This window comes from Mobula hypostoma, chromosome 14 (assembly GCF_963921235.1).
Source record: "Mobula hypostoma chromosome 14, sMobHyp1.1, whole genome shotgun sequence".
NCBI classification, from domain to species: domain Eukaryota; kingdom Metazoa; phylum Chordata; class Chondrichthyes; order Myliobatiformes; family Myliobatidae; genus Mobula; species Mobula hypostoma.
The window spans coordinates 78,629,690-78,650,183 of NC_086110.1; the positions used below are offsets into that span (position 1 = coordinate 78,629,690).

Genomic DNA, 20,494 nt, shown 5'->3' on the forward strand with positions numbered 1-20,494 from the left:
TACTCACCGATCACTTGAACCCTGCCCTCTTACACAGCCCATAACCCCACATTGTTCTTAAATCCACGTGCCTACCTAAGAGTCTCTTGATGTCCCTCGTGTATTTGCCTCCACCACAACTCCCAGCAGTGCGGTTTAGGCACCACCACTCTCGATGTGTAGAACCTGCCTCTGCCATCTCCCCTAAGCTTTGCTCCTTAAATTCATCTTAAATGTTCTGTGGAATTGGCTATTGCTGGACAAAAGTCTCTGGCTGTCCACTCTACCTATGTGTTTCATAATCTTGTATACACCTCTCGAGTTGTCCCTCATTCTCCTTTGCTCCAAAGTGAAAAGCCTTTGCTCAACCTATCCTCATGGGACATGCATTCTGGTAAATCCCCTCTGCACCCTCTCTAAAGCCTCTCCATCTTTCCTATAATGAGGCTCTTGCCTCTGATCTCTCCCCTCTGATCTTTAACCTGTGCCCTCTTGTTGTCAGTAACCTCTCCCTCAGGAAGCAGACTGTGTGCTTTCTCCCTTTTTATGATTCTGTGTACTGTGCCTCTATCAGATCACCCCTTCCATGGAATAAAACACAAGTCCACACAACTCCCTCTTTTAGTCCAGGACTCCAAATCCAGGCAACCTACTGCTAAGTTATTCTGCATGTGATTTGTAATTAGCTTGTAAGTGAAGTTTGTATTTTTAAAACCCAGTACGTAGACGTGATGATGTAGCAAGTGAGTAAAATCCTTGCATATTATGCTGCAGTGCACAGATCAGGAAGAACATAGAACAGTACAGCACAGCACAGTATAGGCCCTTCGACCCATGTTGTGCCAACCTTTTAAACTATTTCAAGATCTGACTAACCTATCCCTCCCAAATAGCCCCCCATTTTTCTTCCAAATGATGTGCCTATCAAAGAGTCACTTAGATGTCTCTAATGTATCTGTTTCTAGCACCACCCCTGGCAGGGTGTTCCACCCACCAATCATTTCGTGTAAAAAAAATACTTAGCATGTAAACGTTTAAACTTTCCACCTTAAAGCTATGCCCTTTGGTATGTGACCTCACACCTTATGCCCTCTAATATGTGACCTACGAGACTATGCCCTCTGGTATGACTCCTCTCACTCAATACCCTCTGGTATGCTACCTCTCACCCTGTGCCCTCTGGTATGAGACCTCTCACCCTCTGCCCTCTGGTATGCGACCTCTCACCCTCTGCCCTCTGGTATGCAACCTCTCACCCTCTGCCCTCTGGTACACGACCTCTCACCCTGTACCCTCTGGTAGAGACCTCTCACCCTCTGCCCTCTGGTATGCGACCTCTCACCCTGTACCCTCTGGTATGCGACCTCTCACCCAATGCCCTCTGGTATGCGACCTCACACCCAATGCCCTCTGGTATGTGACCTCTCACCCAGTGCCCTCTGGTATGAGACCTCTCACCCTGTGGAAAGTCTCTAACTATCTACCCTGACTATGCCTCTCATGGGCTGGGATGGGGTGAAATATGCTGAGCAACGAAGTTAATACAGAAATCCCACACGGAGTCCATCTCTTCCCTACCACCAAGATTGACTACTATCATACCCCCTGAGCCCTCATGTCCCAGCTGAACCCCCTGCCTCTCTGTTAACCTCCAGCTGACCACTGCCCCCCCCCGCCAGCTGACCCCTCCTCTCTCTGTCACCTCCCCCAGTTGATTGCTGCTCTCTCTGTCCCCTCCATGCAGCGGACCTCTGCTCTCTGTCAAACCCCCAGCTGACCCCTCCTCTCCCTCTTCCCCTCCCCCCGCTGACCCCTGGCTCTCTGCCACCTCCCCGGCTCACCTCTGCCGACTCTGTCACTCCAGATGACCCCTGCCCTCTCTCTGTACAGGGTGACGTCAATGACAAGGAGGCTGCAGTGAAAATGAAGATGTTTGGGGCTCTGACCAGAGACAAGTTTGAGTGGCATCCTGACAAACTGCTCTGCAAACGGTTCAATGTCCCGGACCCCTACCCTGGGTACGTAAAGTTTTCAGTGCTCACTGGGCTGTGGGTGTCTGACCCCTACCCTGGGTAAGTACAGAGTTTTCAGTCCCCACTGGGCTGTGGGTGTCTCACCCCTACCCTGGGTATGTACAGAGTTTTCAGTGCTCACTGGGCTGTGGGTGTCTGACCCCTACCCTGGGTACGTAAAGTTTTCAGTCCCAACTGGGCTGTGGGTGTCTGACCCCTACCCTGGGTACGTAAAGTTTTCAGTCCCCACTGGGCTGTGGGTGTCTCACCCCTACCCTGGGTATGTACAGAGTTTTCAGTCCCCACTGGGCTGTGGGTGTCTCACCCCTACCCTGGGTATGTACAGAGTTTTCAGTCCCCACTGGGCTGTGGGTGTCTGACCCCTACCCTGGGTAAGTACAGAGTTTTCAGTGCTCACTGGATTGTGGGTGTCTGACCCCCACCCTGGGTATGTACAGAGTTTTCAGTGCTCACTGGGCTGTGGGTGTCTGACCCCTACCCTGGGTATGTACAGAGTTTTCAGTCCCCACTGGGCTGTGGGTGTCTGACCCCTACCCTGGGTATGTACAGAGTTTTCAGTCCCCACTGGGCTGTGGGTGTCTGACCCCTACCCTGGGTATGTACAGAGTTTTCAGTCCCCACTGGGCTGTGGGTGTCTCACCCCTACCCTGGGTATGTACAGAGTTTTCAGTCCCCACTGGGCTGTGGGTGTCTGACCCCTACCCTGGGTAAGTACAGAGTTTTCAGTGCTCACTGGATTGTGGGTGTCTGACCCCCACCCTGGGTAAGTACAGAGTTTTCAGTGCTCACTGGGCTGTGGTTGTCTGCCCCCTACCCTGGGTACTTAGAGAGTTTTCGGTCCCCACTGGACTGAATATCTGGTGCCCCGACACTGGGTACATACAGCATATTTGGTCACGTGCTGAACTGTGTTATCTCCACCCACTCTCTTACCTAGTGCAACCTGCTCGTCACCTTTCCCCCCTCTTCAGTCCCCCAATCACCACTCTCCTCTCCTTAGGACCCGAAGCGTCGACATTTCCTTTCCTGCCACTGATTCTGTCGACCTGCGGAATTCCTAAGTCAGCAAACTGCCTGTTGTTTGTGTAGTGAATTACAGTTGTTGAGTGTGCAGGAAACGAGCTCTCAGTAGATGAAGGAGGGTCTCAGAGCAGAATATGTGGGAACCTTCAATACTCTCTGAGCAAGCAATCAACATAGCACTCCCTCTCCCTCTCCAGACCACAGGATCAAATTGACTGGACAGGAGTTTAAACCTGACATACTAGTGGCAGGTGATAGCAGAGTCGGCGGGTGAGTGAGACCAGCTGTTCTGCCAGAGATATGGAGGTTGTTGGGTCTTAGAGTCACAAAGGCCCTTCGGCCCACTGGGATGGTGCTATCCATTAACCACTCACTTAGAGTGATAGAACACTCCAGCACAGAAACAGGACCTTTGGTCCATCTAGTCCATGCCACCGTATGGTATGGGTGCCGTGGTAACAGAGCAGCTAAGGGTGGGGGTGTCGGAGTTTGGAGTTCAGTTCTGGCATCACCTGTAAGAACTTCATACGTCCTCCCCGTGGGATGTGTGGATTTCCTCCCACAGTCTAAAGAAGTTCCAATTAGTAGGTTAATTGATCATTGTAAATTGTTCTGTGATTAGGCTAGGGTTAAAACAGGAGTTACTGGATGGCACAGCTCTGTGTATCTGGAAATAAATAAAATAAATAACAAGCAGTTATTCTGCTTAGACCCATCAACCTGCATTTGGACCATGGCCCAAACGATGAATCCACATTCCAACAGCTCCCTCAGACTGGCACACTTGGGACAACTGGCCGTGGCTGTTAATGTACCAAACTGCATAGCTTTGGGATTTGTTCGACTTTCTCTCTGGACTGTTTTGTGACAACTCTATGTACCTTGATGCTTGGTTCTACAGGTCAACAGTTGTTGGACTGCTTAAGGTGAAACGAGACAAGTATTCGGTGTTCAACTTCTTAACGGCTCCCTCTGTTCCTGCATCCAGTGGGATGGAGCCAACAAAGGGATCTGGACAGTCAAACACATCATCTAGTGAGTGGTTATCAGCATATGGGGACGTCAACTACCCTGAGGGTAATGGGCGCATCATCTAGTGAGTGGTTATCAGCATATGGGGACGTCAACTACCCTGAGGGTAATGGGCGCATCATCTAGTGAGTGGTTATCAGCATATGGGGACTTTAGTTGAAGCGGGCACGGGTGCAGGGGATATTGAGGGAATTCAATTACCCTGAGAGTAATGGGCACTCAGTCAGGTGCACAGAGTATTGAGGGAATTCAGTTACCCTGAGGATAATGGGCACTCAGTCAGGTGCAGGGGGTATTGAGAGCAGAGAACTCCTGAAACACATTCAGGTTCTGTGTAGCATACCAGGCAAGTGAGGAATGCGCTGGTCAATGCATATCCAAAGATAAGAACATTAGAAGGTAACTAAGGATTGTGTGGAGTTCTGCACCGGTACGTTCCAATGAGACAGGGAAGTTATGGTAGGGTACAGGAACCGTGGTGTACAAAGGCTGTAATAAATCTAGTCAAGAAGAAAAGAAAAGCTTACAAAAGGTTCAGAGAGCTAGGTAATGTTAGAGATCTAGAAGGTTATAAGGCTAACAGGAAGGAGCTTAAAAAGGAAATTAGGAGAGCCAGAAGGGGCCATGAGAAGGACTTGCTGGGCAGAATTGCTGGGTAAGTTGATGGAGAAGATCCTGAGAGGCAGGATTTATGAACATTTGGAGAGATATAATATGATTAGGAATAGTCAGCATGGCTTTGTCAAGGGCAGTTTGTGCCTTACGAGTCTGAATGATTTTTTTGAGGATGTGACTAAACATATTGATGAAGGAAGAGCAGTAGATGTAGTGTATATGGATTTCAGGAAGGCATTTGATAAGGTACCCCATACAAGGCTTATTGAGAAAGTAAGGAGACATGGGATCCAAGGGATCCAAGGGGACCTTGCTTTGTGGATCCAGAACTGGCTTGCCCACAGAAGGCAAAGAGTGGTTGTGGACGGGTCATATTCTGCATGGAGGTCTGTCACCAGTGGTGTGCCTCAGGGATCTGTCCTGGGACCCTTATTCTTTGTGATTTTTGTAAATGACCTGGATGAGGAAGTGGAGGGATGGGTTAGTAAGTTTGCTGATGACACAAAGGTTGGAGGTGTTGTGGATAGTGTGGAGGGCTGTCAGACGTTACAGCAGGACATTGATAGGATGCAAAACTGGGCTGAGAATTGGCAGATGGAGTTCAACCCAGATAGGTGTGAGGTCATTCATTTTGGTAGGTCAAATATGATGGCAGAATATAGTATTAATGATAAGACTCTTGGCATTGTGGAGGATCAGAGGGATCTTGGGGTCTGAGTCCATAAGATGCTCAAAGCAGCTGCATAGGTTGACTCTGTGGTTAAGAAGGTATATGGTGTATTGGCCTTCATCAATCGTGGAATTGAATTTTGGAGCCGAGAGGTAATGTTACAGCTATATAGGACCCTGCTCAGACCCCACTTGGAGTACTGTGCTCATTTCTGGTCGACTCACTACAGGAAGGATGTGGAAGCCATAGAAAGGGTGCAGAGGAGATTTACAAGGAAGTTGCCTGGAATGGGGAGCATGCCTTATGAGAATAGGTTGAGTGAACTCGGCCTTTTCTCCTTGGAGCGATGGAGGATGAGAGGTGACCTGATAGAGGTGTATAAGATGATGAGAGGCATTGATCGTGTGGATAGTCAGAAGCTTTTTCCCAGGGCTGAAATGGTTGCCACAAGAGGACACAGGTCTAAGGTGCTGGGGAGTAGGTACAGAGGAGATGTAAGGGGTAAGTTTTTTACTCAGAGAGTGGTGGGTGCGTGGAATGGGCTGCCGGCAACGGTGGTGGAGGCGGTTATGATAGGGTCTTTTAAGAGACTTTTAGATAGGTACACGGAGCTCAGAAAAATAGGGGGCTGTGGGAAGCCTAGTAATTTCTAAGGTAGGGACATGTTTGGCACAACTTTGTGGGCCGAAGGGCCTGTATTGTGTTGTAGGTTTTCTATATTTCTAAGAGTAGGGACTGTTGAGTTTCGAATAGGACAAGTGTGCACAGTGGGATAATGTGCTCAGTTGAGGACAGGCGTTAGCTGATGTTTTTGTGACTGAGGGCTGTTACCTGTGCATCGGCGGAGCTCAGCACTGATCCCTGACATTTTCGTCTACACTGTGTTTTAGAATTAAATGTCGAGTATCGGTCGTGCTTGTGACAGTGAGGAAAAGAGCTTCAGTCTGCAAGAATGTATCAACAGTCTGGTCAGGGAGGAATCAATGGTCTAGCCAGGGTGAGGTGGATGGGGTGGGGGCACACAGGAGAAAGGTGGGAGGGGAGACGATGGGGGGCCAATGTCAGGGAGAGACAGAGAGGCTGGTCAGTGGGTGAAGGTGCAGATGGAAGGGGTTATTGTCAGGGAGAGACAGACGGGCAGGTCAGTGGGTGGAGGGGCAGATGATGGATGGGCATTGTTGTCAGGGAGAGAGCCAGTCAGGTCACCACATCACAGGAAAGGTGTGACTCTGTTGGAGAGGTTGCATATTGCCCTGCCTGGAAGAACTGGATAAAATGAGGTTGTTTTCCATAAAAGATGCTGAGGAAATTACTTCAGCAACACAGAATCGCTCGAGGTCGAATCAACGAAAAGGATTTCTTTCCCTTGGCAGGTGGGCAGATCCCACCTGGAGAGTGGCATCCTTCTGAGTGGAGACGGTAACCCCAGTGGCGTAGCGGTTAGCATGATGCTGTTTCTCGGGGCGCTGGGCGCTGCAGTTTGGAATTCAATTCTGGTGTTCTCTGTACATCCCCCCCGTGGAATGTGTAGGTTTTCTCTGGGTGTTCTGGTTTCCTCCCACTGTCCAAAGTTGTACTGGTTGGTAAGTTGATTAGTCACTGTAATTTGTCCCGTGATTAGGCTAGGGTTAACTGGTGGGTTACTGGGCGGTCAGCTCGAAGGGCTAGAAGGGGCTGTTCCATGCTGTACTGTATCTTGATAGTAAAGTAAATAAATAAATCTCACTGGAGGGTGGCAACCTTCTGAAACGTTAGCAAGCAGTAACTGTATCTCACTGAGCACGAGGTGAAGCTGAGGTCCGCACACTTGTAGGCAGGGCGCTGGGCTGAGTGCGGTTCTCTGCTGGTAGTGGTAGTTGGTCAGTGGGAAGGTTTCCAGTGTTGTCAGTTCTCTGTGCTGTTATGAGCCATATTAATCCATCCCACAAATTCTCTGCTGTCTGATCCAGAAGCTCCTGAATTGAAGCGAAAGTCCAGGTGGGACCTGTCAGCGGAGGACAAGGGGAAAGGTGCTGCTGGACAACCGCGGGCTGTGGCTGGACCTGAAACAGTGCCGGAAAGCAGCTCAGTTCTGCCGCAGGGAGAGAAACCTGGACACAGCCAGCAAAACCAACCGGAAGATAAGGTAAACAACAGAAATTCTGCAGATGCTGGAAATTCAAGCAACACACATCAAAGTTGCTGGTGATCGCAGCAGGCCAGGCAGCATCTCTAGGAAGAGGTACAGTTGACGTTTCAGGCCGAGACCCTTCGTCAGGACTAACTGAAGGAAGAGTTAGTAAGGGATTTGAAAGTGGGAGGTGGAGGGGGAGATCCAAAATGATAGGAGAAGACAGGAGGAGGAGGGATGGAGCCAAGAGCTGGGCAGGTGATTGGCAAAAGGGATACGAGAGGATCATGGGACAGGAGGTCCGGGAAGAAAGACAAGGAGCGAGGGGGGGGAAACCAGAGGATGGGCAAGGGGTATATTCAGAGGGACAGAGGGAGAAAAAGGAGAGTGAGGGAAAGAACGTGTGTATAAAAGTAAGTAACAGATGGGGTACGAGGGGGAGGTGGGGCATTAGCGGAAGTTAGAGAAGTCGATGTTCATGCCATCAGGTTGAAGGCTACCCAGATGGAATATAAGGTGTTGTTCCTCCAACCTGAGTGTGGCTTCATCTTTAGAGTAGAGGAGGCCGTGGATAGACATGTCAGAATGGGAATGGGATGTGGAATTAAAATGTGTGGCCACTGGGAGATCCTGCTTTCTCTGGCAGACAGAGCGTAGGTGTTCAGCAAAGCGGTCTCCCAGTCTGCGTCAGGTCTCGCCAATATATAAAAGGCCACATCGGGAGCACCGGACGCTGTATATCACCCCAGCCGACTCACAGGTGAAGTGTCGCCTCACCTGGAAGGACTGTCTGGGACCCTGAATGGTGGTAAGGGAGGAAGTGTAAGGGCATGTGTAGCACTTGTTCCGCTTACATGGATAAATGCCAGGAGAGAGATCGGTGGGGAGGGATGGGGGGGACAAATGGACAAGGGAGTCGCATAGGGAGCAATCCCTGCGGAAAGCGGGGGGGCGGGGAGGGAAAGATGTGCTTAGTGGTGGGATCCCGTTGGAGGTGGAAGATAAGGTAATGGCACAGCTCTGGTGGCCAATGTGTGAGCTCTCGCTGCAGTCTGAGGGTCTTGACTGTTTATTCCCCCCCCATAGATGCTGCCTGACCCGCTGAGTTCCTCCAGCATTTTATGTGTGTTGCTCAAGATTTCCAGCATCTGCTGAATCTCTTGTGTCTATGAAAACATCGAGAGGAACTCGGAGTATCTGTTTCAGATTGGGTCCTGACATGCAGTGCCTTGACCTGAAACATCAACTGTCCATCTCCCCCCACAGATGCTGCCTGACACACTGGGTCCCGCCTGCATCTGGATCCCTGCAAGCCTCTCTCCCTCCAGTTCTTTACTGTCTGACATTTCATGGTGGAAGAGCACACGTGTTATATAGTGGCCACTTTATTAGGTACTTCGTGTACCACCTGTATCTAATAAAGTGGCCATTGAGTGTACATTTATTAGATGTGTTGTGTGTTCAGATATGCTCTTCTGCACACTGCTGTTGTAACACGTGATTATTTGAGTTACTGTTGCCTTCCTGTCAGCTTGAACCAATCTGGCCATTCTCCTCTGACTTCTCATTAACAAGACAATTTCTCCCACATAATGCTGCTCATTGGATTTTTTCTGCACTATTCGCTGTAAACTCTAAATACTGCTGCGCATGAAAACCCCAGCAGTTTCTGAGATACTGAGATAACACCCCATCTGATACCAATAATCATTCTACCATCAAAGTCACTTAGATGACATTTCTTCCCTGTTCTCATGTTTGGTCTGAACAACAACTGAATCTTTTTACCATGTCTATATGTTTTATGCATTGAGTTGCTGCCACATGACTGGCTAATTGGATATTTACATTAGCGAGCAGGTGACCAGGTATACCTAATAAAGTGGCCCCCGTGCGTATATTGAATAATTCCAGCCTTGGACCCACTGTTACACAATTCTGTTGGGTCATACCACAGCAATCCATCGTGTCCATCCTAGCCATCCTAAATTAATATAATTAGGGCCATCCCTAAAGGCTAACTTACAGTTGTGAGGAAGACAAATGTTAGCATTTGCTTTAAGAGGACTAGAATATAAAACCAAGGATGTGATGCTGAGGGTGTACAAGGCAATGGTCAGACTGTTGGAGTATTGTGAGCAGTTTTGGGCCCCTTATCTAAGAAAAGATATGCTGGCATTGGAGAGTGTCCAGGGGAGGCTCACACGAATTATTCTGGGAATGAAAGGGTTAATGTGTGAGGAGTGTTTGATGCTTCTGAGGATGTATTCACTGGAGTTTAGAAGAATGAGGGGAGGATCTCATTGAAACTTATTGAATATTGAAAGACCTTGATAGAGTAGATTTGGAGAGGATATCTTTAGTTGGGGAGTCCAGGACCATTGGGCACAGCCTCAGAATATAGAGACATTCATTTACGTAAGAACAATAGAAATAAGACCATAAGATATAGGAGCAAAAGTAGGCCATTCAGCCCATCGAGTCTGCTCTGCCATTCAATCATGGGCTGATCCAATTCTTCCAGTCATTCCCACTCCCCTACTTTCACCCCATACTCTTTGATGCCCTGGCTAATCAGAACTATCTATCTCTGCCTTAAATACACCCAATGACTTGGCCTCCACAGCCGCTTGTGGCAACAAATTCCACAGATTTACCACCCTCTGACTAAAGTAATTTCTCCACATCTCTGTTCTAAAAGAACGTCCTTCAATCCTGAAGTCATGCCCTCTTGTCCTAGGCTCCCCTACCATGGGAAATAACTGCCATGTCTAATCTGTTCAGGCCTTTTAACGTTCTGAATGATTCTTTGAGATCCCCCCTCATTCTCCTGAACTCCAGGGAATACAGCCTAAGTGCTGCCAGACTTTCCTCATGTGGTAACCCTTTCATTCCATTTGCCTTCTTGATAGCCTGCTGCACCTGCAAACCAACCTTTGATTCATGCACAAGCACTCCCAAATCCCTCTGCACAACAGCATGCTGCAATTTGTTACCATTTAAATAATGATCTGCTCTTTCATTTTTCCTTCCAAAGTGGATGACCTCCCATTTACCAACATTGTACTCCATCTGCCAGACCCTTGCCCACTCACTTAACCTATCTTTATCTCTCTGCAGTTTCTCTGTATCTTCTGCACAATTTGCTTTTCCACTCAATTTAGTATCATCAGCAAACTTAGAGGCACTACACTCAGTCCCCTCTTCCAGATCTTTAATGTATATCGTGAACAGTTGCGAGCCCAGCACTGACCCCAGCGACACACCACTCACCACTGATTGCCAACCAGAGTAACACCCATGTATCCCAACTCTCTGCTTTCTATTAGTTAACCAATCCTCTATCCATGCCAGTACATCACCCCCAACTCTGTGCATCCTTATCTTATGGATAAGTCAGACAGAGATGAGGAGGAATTTCTTTAGCCAGAGGGTGGTGAATCTGTAAAATTCATTGCCACGGACAGCTGTGGAGGCCAAGTCATTGAGTATATTTAAAGCAGAGGTTGCTAGGTTCTTACTTAGTCAGGGTGTCAAAGGTTACAGGGCGAAAGCAGGAGAGTGGGGTTGAGAGGGATAATAAATCAGCCATCATGGAATAGCAGAGCAGACTCGACGGCCTAATTTGCTGCTGTGTCTTCTGGTGTTACGGTCTTAATACCCTCTACGCTTATCCATTTACAAGTGCCAGACCTGCAGTAGGGTTGAGATGCTTCCTGTTTGATCACCCCCAATGCCAGTCTTGCGAGGCAAGTCTGGAGTGTAGCTTCTGGTTTCCAGGGTAACCCTCCATTGTCCTCACAGGCAGATTCTGAGGAGGATGAGAAAAGCCGACTGCCCATGGACTTGTTCAAAGCCGTCTTTGCTAGCTCATCAGAGGAACAATCCTCATCATCATCATCCTCTGATGAAGACGACGAGGACAACAGTGAAATAGAGGATGCTCCTGAGCAACAAGATACTGTCAAGCCTGGACAGCAAGCTAATTCTCCCAACGATCAGCCAGGTATGGTGATGTCTCTGAGAGTTCACTCAGCACCTCTGTGATTGGTTAATTTCAGGTTTGCTTTTTCCCTTGAATATTCCAATTCCTTGTACGGATCTCTATCGTGAGCAGCTCTGATACTGCTCAGTACCGGAAGAAGTTTCACTCTGAGTCTGACCCTGGGAGTGTGTGGTGTGATGTGATGGTGTAGAGGGAACTTCACTGTGTGTCTGACCCCAGGATTGTGTGATGAGACAGTGCAGAAGGAGCTTCACTCTGTCTGACCTTGGGAGTATATGATGTGATGGTGCAGAGGGATCTTCTCTGTGTGTGGAGGGAGCGTCACTCTGGCTACGCCCACACTAGACGGGATAAATCTGTAACCGAAGCTTTTTCTCTTCGTTTTGACCCTCCGTCCACACTGAAACAACGCTTTCCTCCCCCGAAAATGGAGTTTTTCTAAAACACTCTCCAGAGTGTTTAAATCTGAAAACGCCGGTTGGCCGTTGTAGTGTGTACGGGGTAACTGGCTATTTTTAAAACCGCTGTCATGACGTACCAGAACAAATGGTGGTGGCAACGCGGTATTTCATTGTTTTCTGAAACGCAACCTCCAACACCACAACAATATCTGACAATAGATGTATAACAGCCTAACGTAACATTGTATGGAAATACAAGATAGCACTGATGCAGACATGTTTTATACATTTAACAAGGTGCTTTATTAATGTATTGCTTGTGCAAGCATTCAATAGATGCAATTGTCACTCTTGCCCAGGAACTCGTTTTATTGCATATGTTAAATACAGCAAAATAATACACAAAGACATGGCAAAAGTAAAGGCAATTAAATGAGGTAACAGCAAATTTCACTTTTGCCCAGTAACAAACCTTATTGCATTTAGTTGTAGCTGTCGTCCCTTTCATCAGTGAAGAGACTATGGCTGTAGGAAATGTTTCTGGACAAACGCGCACCAAGTCTTTCATTTGGCAATTTCCTTTTCAGTTTTTCTAGTCTGTAACTGGACAAACGCGCACCAAGTACACTGTTTCCTCTTCGCTTGTTTTCTGTGTTTCCTCATTAAAGCAGATTGTGTTGATGCTTGCTCTTTGCTTGACCTTGTACTGTAGCAGCTCCTCTGGCTGAAGACAGTTTGTTGTTCCAGATTCGGTGAAGGAGGAGTTGGGTTTCAGAGCGAAAGGACATGATGGCACGACACGACCTGGGCAGTGCAATCCACAGACGTCCCCTGACACAGAGGAGTTTGGGCCTCGGCTGCCCCCAGCTCTGCTTCATGGTGAGATTATAATCTCTGTAAATTCCTGGTACACCACAGAGAAATTAAAGTCTTAAGGTATACTGGGGTGATTAATGAAGGTAGAGCTGTAGATTTTGTCTATGTGAACTTTGTGGAGAAGATCCCCCACAGTGGACTCATCCTGAAGATTAAGTTGCATGGGAACCATTGTGACTTGGCCAAATAAGTGACTTGGATAAGTGCCGGGTGGGAGATCAGTGGGGATGGATTTGCGGATAAGGGAATCGCCGAGGGACCGATCCCTGCGGAAAGCAGAGAGAGGTGGAGAGGGAAAGATGTGCTTATTGGTGGGGTCCTGTTGAAGGTTGCTTAGTGGTGGGGTCTATATGACCTCGACTATACCTCTTCCCACCTCACCACATGCAAAAATGCCATTCCCTATTCCTAGTTCCTCCGTCTCCGCCGCATCTGCTCTGAGGATGAGGCTTTCCATTCCAGGACATCTCAAATGTCCTCTTTCTTTAAGGATCGTGGTTTCCCTTCTACCGTCATCAATGGTGCCCTCACCCACAGCTCTTCCATTTCCCACACTTCGGCCCTCACCCCATCCTCCCGCCACCACAACAGGGACTGAGTTCCCCTTGTCCTCACCTACCACCCCACCAGCCTCCGGATCCAGCACATTATCCTCCGCAACTTCCGCCACCTTCAACAGGACCCCACCACTAAGCACATCTTTCCCTCTCCACCCCTCTCCGCTTTCCGCAGGGATCGGTCCCTCCGTGACCCCCTTATCCGCATGTCCATCCCCACTGATCTCCCACCCGGCACTTATCCCTGTAAGCATAAGTGCTACACCTGTCCCTACACCTCCTCTCTTGCCACCATTCAGGGCCCCGAACAGTCCTTCCGAGTGAGGCAACACTTCATTTGTGAGTCTGTTGGGGTCATCTATTGCATCCGGTGCTCCCGGTGCGGCCTCCTCTACATCGGTGAAACCCGACGCAGATTGGGGGACCGCTTCGTCGAGCACCTCCGCTCTGTCCGCCACAACAGACAGGATCTCCCGGTAGCCACCCTCTTCAAGTCTGCTTCCCATTCCCATTCAGATATGTCCATACATGGCCTCCTCTACTGCCATGATGAGACTAAACTCAGGTTGGAGGAGCAACACCTCATAAACTGTCTAGGTAGTCTCCAGCCCCTTGGTATGAACATAGAATTCTCCAACTTCCGGTAATTCCCTCCCCCTCCCTTCCCCCATCCCAGTTTCACTCTGCCTCCTCCCCCAGCTGCCTACCACCTCCCTCATGGTTCCCCCTCCTTCTTCTACCCATTGTTTTCAAGGGCTATGTTGTCAATGCTTCCCCTCCCCCACCCCCTTGTCTTTCAAATTACTGGTCTGTCAACTGACGCTACAAGCATTCTTCAAATCCTTCCCCATCTCTCATTCTTCAGTCCTGACGAAGAGTTCTGGCCCGAAACGTGGACTCATCGTTTCTAACTGATGCTGCCCAACCTGCTGAGTTCATCCAGCATACTGAAAGTGGGATATAGATCAGTTTAGATAACAGGAAGGTTGTTGGTGATGGATGGAAGAATGATGTTGATCAGCTGGTCGCTTGGGCTGAGTAATGGCAAGTGGAAGTTGATTGTGGCCAGGTCAAGGTGATGTATTGTGGGTATCTAATAGTGTGAACGATTCTGGTTACCTCAGTGGAGCTTAGAAGAATGAGAGGGGATCTGATTGAAACCTATTGAATACTAAAATGATAGAGTAGGTGTGGATAGGGTGCTTCTTGTAGTAGGGGAGTCTCGGACCAAAGGGCACAGACTCAGAACAGACGGAGATTTTATATGGAATTCATGGCCACAGAGGACTGTGGAGGCCAAGTCATTGGGTATACTCATAGAGGAAATTGATGGGTTCTTGCTTCGTCAGGGTGTCAAAAATTACGGGGAGAAGGAATGAGAGATTGACCTAATGGATTGAATGGCCTAATTCTGCTCCTATATCTGATCTAGAGGAAGGATGTTATTCAGATGCTGCAGAGGAGATTCACGTGGATATTGCCTGGGATAGAGTGTTCCAGTTGGAGATTAACTAGGCTGAGCTTCCTGAGGGATTATGATATATGTACACAAAATTGTGAAGATCCAGATACAATAGTTAATGAGAATCAGCATCAGGCTTATTATTACTGACATACCGTATTTTCTGGAATATAAGCTGACCTGGAGAATAAGCTGACCCCCCCCCCCATTTTCAAGGTTAACAAAGTGACTTTTTCATGTTACCTTTGTATAAGCCGACCCCTTTCGTAGAGGTTTTTGATTTAACCAGAAAAGATCGCAAGATCTTACATGCTGATACTCAGCTTTGCCAGATCCAGAACCTAGAAATTTTGTGAACCAGTACCTGCTAAGAAAACAGGCCTACACATTGTAGAGCGTTATAAGCAAATACTTATGTAGCCCCCCTGGCCACCCTCAGGGTCGCTCGGCTCGCTGTCGTCTAGGGAAACAGCCTCAGCCCCACCAAACTGGGTAATTAGTTTGTGTGGATGCTGTGTGAGGTACCCCACCCCGCCCAAATAACAGACAATACACCAGATGCAATTAAATGATATACAGTTTATAGATATTACTGGAACTATATAATTAAAAGAGAGTAAAATATAAAAGGAAAATAAAAGGCGCCACACTTATCAAAGTTCAATCTCTTCGTGCACAAAACCGTTGGAGCTCAAGGACCTTCTTCTTCACCCTGCGACCCCCTCGGACCACCTCGACCGGCCGCCTGGGATCACCAACGGTGGTCGACCAGACGCTCCACACGAGTCCGTCTCCGTCTCCGTCTCCTTGCCGAACATCCCGCTCGGGGTCCAACCCCGTTAGCGGACTCACAGCACCTTGTCCATCCTCTGTCTCGCTCTCCCGCCTTCTGCCCCCAAAACCCCCTCGCAAACAGTATCTTCAAATACACCAAAACCATAACAACTATCCCAATTGGTTAATAATGTGTTTCTTATCACCCTCTAAACCACAACAAGCTGCTAGCGCAAACTTTCTCAGCGTTTAAGACAACAAAGCCGCATTCCCCAGATTAACATAACAAAGATGCCATTTTAATTAGCCTCCGCAGTAACATAAAAATCGAAAACCCCTTACACTTAAAAATAAATCAGGGAGGGAAATTTTGGATTAGGTCTCCAATGGTAAAGAATCCTCTGAAATGTAACCCCTGTGAAACCGTTTAGTGCCCATCGTAATCTTGTTAAAACATAACATGGGGTGGCGGGATCAGTGTGTGTACTCAGTATTGAGTTACGACCAGCATGTACAAAAGATTAAAATGAATGTGATATGATGCTGGCTTCAAGCTGAAGGTTGTTGATTTTGCTAAAGGAACGAATAATTCTGCAGCTGCTAAGAAGCTTATTGTAAACGAGAAACAGGTGAGAGAGTGGAGAAAGGCAGAGGACACGCTGAGGGAAAATGCCAAAGACGAAATGTGCAAACTGCAGAAAAATATGCCAGTGGCCAGAACTGGAAGAAAAAGTTTTACAGTGGGTGAATCACCAGTGGTCGTCTGTATACATTGTTACCAGAGAAATGATTTGTGTTCAAGCGTTGAAATGGGACGAAAAACACCGTGAGGTCAGTGAAAATTTCAAAGCTACGCAAAGTTGGTGCACCTGATTTATGAATAGATGTGATCTTGTGTTGAGACAAAAAACAAAGATTGCTCAGAAAATTCCCGCGAGGTGTTGTTTACGTCCAAAAACGCTGCTGGATGGACGAAGCGGGTTGCTTGAAGTGGGTTAAAGAGGTGCGGTGCCGACGTCCCGAAGGTTTCGGGAAGGAAAAACTGCTACTTGTCTGGGACATGTTCAAAGTGCACTTGTCAGGTGAGACAAAAGCAGCATTGAAAGCTGAAAATACGGACAATGCAGTCATCCCCGGTGGTTTGACGTCGGTGCTGCAGCCACTAGATGTGAGTTTAAACAAACCATTCAAAGAACTCATGCATCGACAGTGGAACGAATCTGACTCAAAAACAGCCAATAAATGTGACCTGTCTTCAGTGTATTGGTTTTTCCAAAGTTGGCACCCTCTGTATAAGCTGACCCCCTAATTTTAGGACCAAAATTTCGGCCAAATTCTTCGCTTATACACCGGAATTTATGGTATGTCATGACATTTATTGTTTTGTGACAGCAGTACATTGAAATACATAAAAAATTACTGTAAGTTATAATAAAAATAAAATGTGAAAGGAATAATGTTCATCGATTGTTGAGGAATCTGATGGCAAAGTGGAAAAGCTGCTGCTAAATCACTGAGTGGATTCAGACCACTGAACCTCCTCCACAATGGCAGTAGTGAGAAGATGGCATGTTCCAGGTGGTGAGTGTCCTTAGTGATGGATGCTGCCTTCCTGAGGCATCGCCCTTTGAAGATTTATTTATTTATCTGTAACAACTGGCCGTCTTTTGATATCCCAAGGACGTGACCTGGAAGGCGAACGTGCCTTCAGAGTTCTGGGATTTCATGACTCTGGGGACGTGCTGATTCTAGACTGATGCCCCTATAGAGGTGTCGCAGTTACAACAGGGAAGATCAGGAGCAGCAAGTTTGCTGCGGGGGTTGTGCGTCCGGAGAGCTACGCCCTTTTGGTGCTGACTCCGGGCACAGAGCTCATATACATTTCTCTGACATTACGTATACCTATTGGGACATAATGCGGAATAGGTCCTTCTGTTCCCTCGAGCCATGTCACCCAGCAGTCTCCCAATTTAACCCTAGCCTAATCCTGGGACAATTTACAATGACCATTTAACCTACCAGCCGGTATGGTTTTGGACTGTGGGAGGAAACCAGAGCATCCGGAGGAAACCCACGTGGTCATGGGGAGAACGTACAAACTCCTTACAGACAGTGGTGAGAATTCAACCCAGGTCCCCTGTACTGTAAAGCGCTGTGCTAACCACTACACTACTGGACCACCATGAGGTCCTCAGTGGTGGGAAGGGTTGTGCTTATGACAGTGCTGGCTGTGTCTACAACCCTCTGAAGCCTCTTTCGATCCTATGCATGTCCTCCATGGCATATATGTAGAAATTTGCTGGAGTCTTTGGTGACATACCAAATCTCCTCAAGCTCCTAATGAAGTAAAGAAGTAGAATTTGTAGATGGCATTTGTGAGGCCCCTGGCCACACAGACATGAGTGTAGAGCAGTGGGCTAAGCACACCTCTTTGAAATGTGCCTATATTGATTGTGAGTAAGAATGAGATGTTATTACCCCTTACAATTTTTCCCAATAACATTGACATCTAAAGCCTGAGAGTATCTGATGAAGGTACAGAGTAAGAGCTGTACAGGTTTGTGAGAATCTGGAGCACACTATCTGAGGGGGATGGTGGAGACAGAGACACTCGGTGCTTACAAATATCTGCATGAGCCAAGGCGTAGAAGGTTACGGACCAAGTGATGGTAAATGGTCAGCAGGGACATTGTGGGCCAAAGCACCTGATGCCTGTGGTGTAAGACATTGTGATATAGATTGCAGGAGGTTGGCCAAGGAACTGGAGAGCAAACAGAAGGTACGTTCTCACAGCGAGCTCAGGCAAATGGGATATAATATGGGAAAATGTGACATTCAGTAAAGCAAACAGCACATTATCTGATGGTTAGCGGCGGCAGCACCCTAAGATCTGAGGGATCCGCCTGTCATTGTGTGTAGTCTGCACTATATATGTGAAGTAGTTAATTCGTAAAGTTAACAATGTTGTTGTTCATTGGTAGGGAAACCAAATACAAAAGTGAAATGTTTGCTTCAGTTCTGTAGTGAGCTTGTGATGAAGAGGTGGTGTTCGATTTGGTGATATTGATTTGAAGTTCAAGAATAAAATTGTTGTTAAAAAGGCTTATGGTTGTTGGCCTTCATCAACCATGGGATTGAGGTCAAGAGCCGTGAGATAATGTTACAGCTATATAAGACCTTAATTAGACCCCACTTGGAGTACTGTGCTCAGTTCTGGTCACCTCACTACAAGAAGGATGTGGATACCATAGAGACAGTGCAGAAGAGACTTACAAGGATGTCCTGACGAAGGGTCTCGGCCTGAAACGTCGACTGCGCCTCTTCCTATAGATGCTGCCTGGCCTGCTGCGTTCACCAGCAACTTTGATGTATGTTGCTTGAATTTCCAGCATCTGCAGAATTCCTGTTGTTTACAAGGATGTTGCCTGGATTGGAGAGCATGTCTTATGTAAATAGGTTGAGTAAACTTGCCTTTTCTCCTTGGAGCGAAGGAGGATGAGAGGTGACCTGGTAGAGGTGTATATGATGAGAGGCATTGATCGTTTGGATAGTCAGAGGCTTTTTCCCAGGGCTGAAAAGGCTAACGCAAGGGGGCATAGTTTTAAGGTGCTTGAAAGTCAGTACAGAGGGGGATGTCAAGGGTAAGTTTTTCACAGAAAGTGGTGGGTGTGTGGAATGCACTGCCGGCGACGGTGGTGGAGGGGGATACGATAGGATCTTTTAAGAGACTCCTGGATAGGTACATGGAGCTTAGAAAAATATAGAGGGTGGATTGGTCGATAAAGCATTTTATTAAGCATTACAAGAACAAAGAACAAACAGATAAAAACAACAAATAGTTGTGTCATCTCAAACTCGGGCTAGAAATAACAACATTCCATTGAGAACAATTCACCTATAAAATAGCCAGATTCAAATGACATGACATCCACTACAGAAAAACTGAGAAGCTTCTGGAAAATATAGGATCAGCTATACACAATTACTGGAAAATTTAGTGAACAATTACATGTGATTACATAAAAATATAAGCAATCACAGGAAAGTTAAACTACAAGAATCAACAATTCTACACCCTAATGCAACAGTGGTAAAGAATGCATTTAATATGCTGGCCTTCATTCCGGACTTTGAGTTTCGGAGAAGGACATTATGCCGCGATTATATAAAAACTGGCGAGACTGCATTTTGAGTACGGTGTCACTCTGCTTTGGTAGCCCTGCTCATTAAGGAAAGACATTGTCAAGCTACTGAGGCAGCAGAAGAGATTTACAAGGGTGCTGCCTGGCCTAAAGGGCCTGAGTAATGGGGAGAGACTGGTCATGCTGGATCTTTATTTGTTGCAGTGCAGGAAAATGAGGGGTGACCACACTGAAGTTCATAAAATCATGAAGAATGGATGGTCATAGTCTTTTCCCCAGGGTTGGGAGTTCTAAACCAGAGGCTGCAGATACAAAAGGGGAGAGATTTAAAAGAGGCTTCTTTACACAGAGTAATGAGCACTTGAATGAGCTGGCAGGCAAAGTAGTCGAGTTGGTCACAACTGCAACACTGAGGCATTTGGACAAGTACTTGGAGGGGAGGGGCTTGGAACGTGATGGGTTAAACTCAAACTAGCAGGGAGGATGCTAAGTGGGCCGAAGGACCTGTTTCCATGTAGTGTTGCTCTATGAGACCACATCTGAGTATTCTGTTGGTCTCCTCATTTGATGGAGAGCGAGAGTTTCGAGAAGATTTACCCAGAATGGGAAGGTAGTCTTATGAGGAGAGTTGGACAAGGCAAGGCTTGTGTCCATTGGGCTTTAGGAAGGGGAACCTGACTGAAGGATCCTCACAGGGTGGATGTTTGGAAGATGTTTCTTTTTGTGAGAGAAAAGTATGAGGACTATAGAAAGGCTAGATTGCAGGAAAGCGCCCCCACCATTGAAGGCAGACAAAACTGGACAATGTAGATTT

General features: G+C 47.4%; 1 protein-coding gene across 1 annotated transcript in view; it reads left to right on the forward strand.

Annotated features, from left to right (window-relative positions):
- The window catches only part of gpatch1 (G patch domain containing 1), a 69,254-nt gene that overhangs the window by 26,851 nt on the left and 21,909 nt on the right, over positions 1 to 20,494 (forward strand). The window contains exons 7-11 of the mRNA XM_063067332.1: positions 1,870 to 1,997; positions 3,937 to 4,070; positions 7,302 to 7,477; positions 11,267 to 11,468; positions 12,617 to 12,748. Of these exons, the coding sequence (XP_062923402.1) occupies positions 1,870 to 1,997; positions 3,937 to 4,070; positions 7,302 to 7,477; positions 11,267 to 11,468; positions 12,617 to 12,748 (772 nt within the window). The remainder of the gene's footprint in view (positions 1 to 1,869; positions 1,998 to 3,936; positions 4,071 to 7,301; positions 7,478 to 11,266; positions 11,469 to 12,616; positions 12,749 to 20,494) is intronic.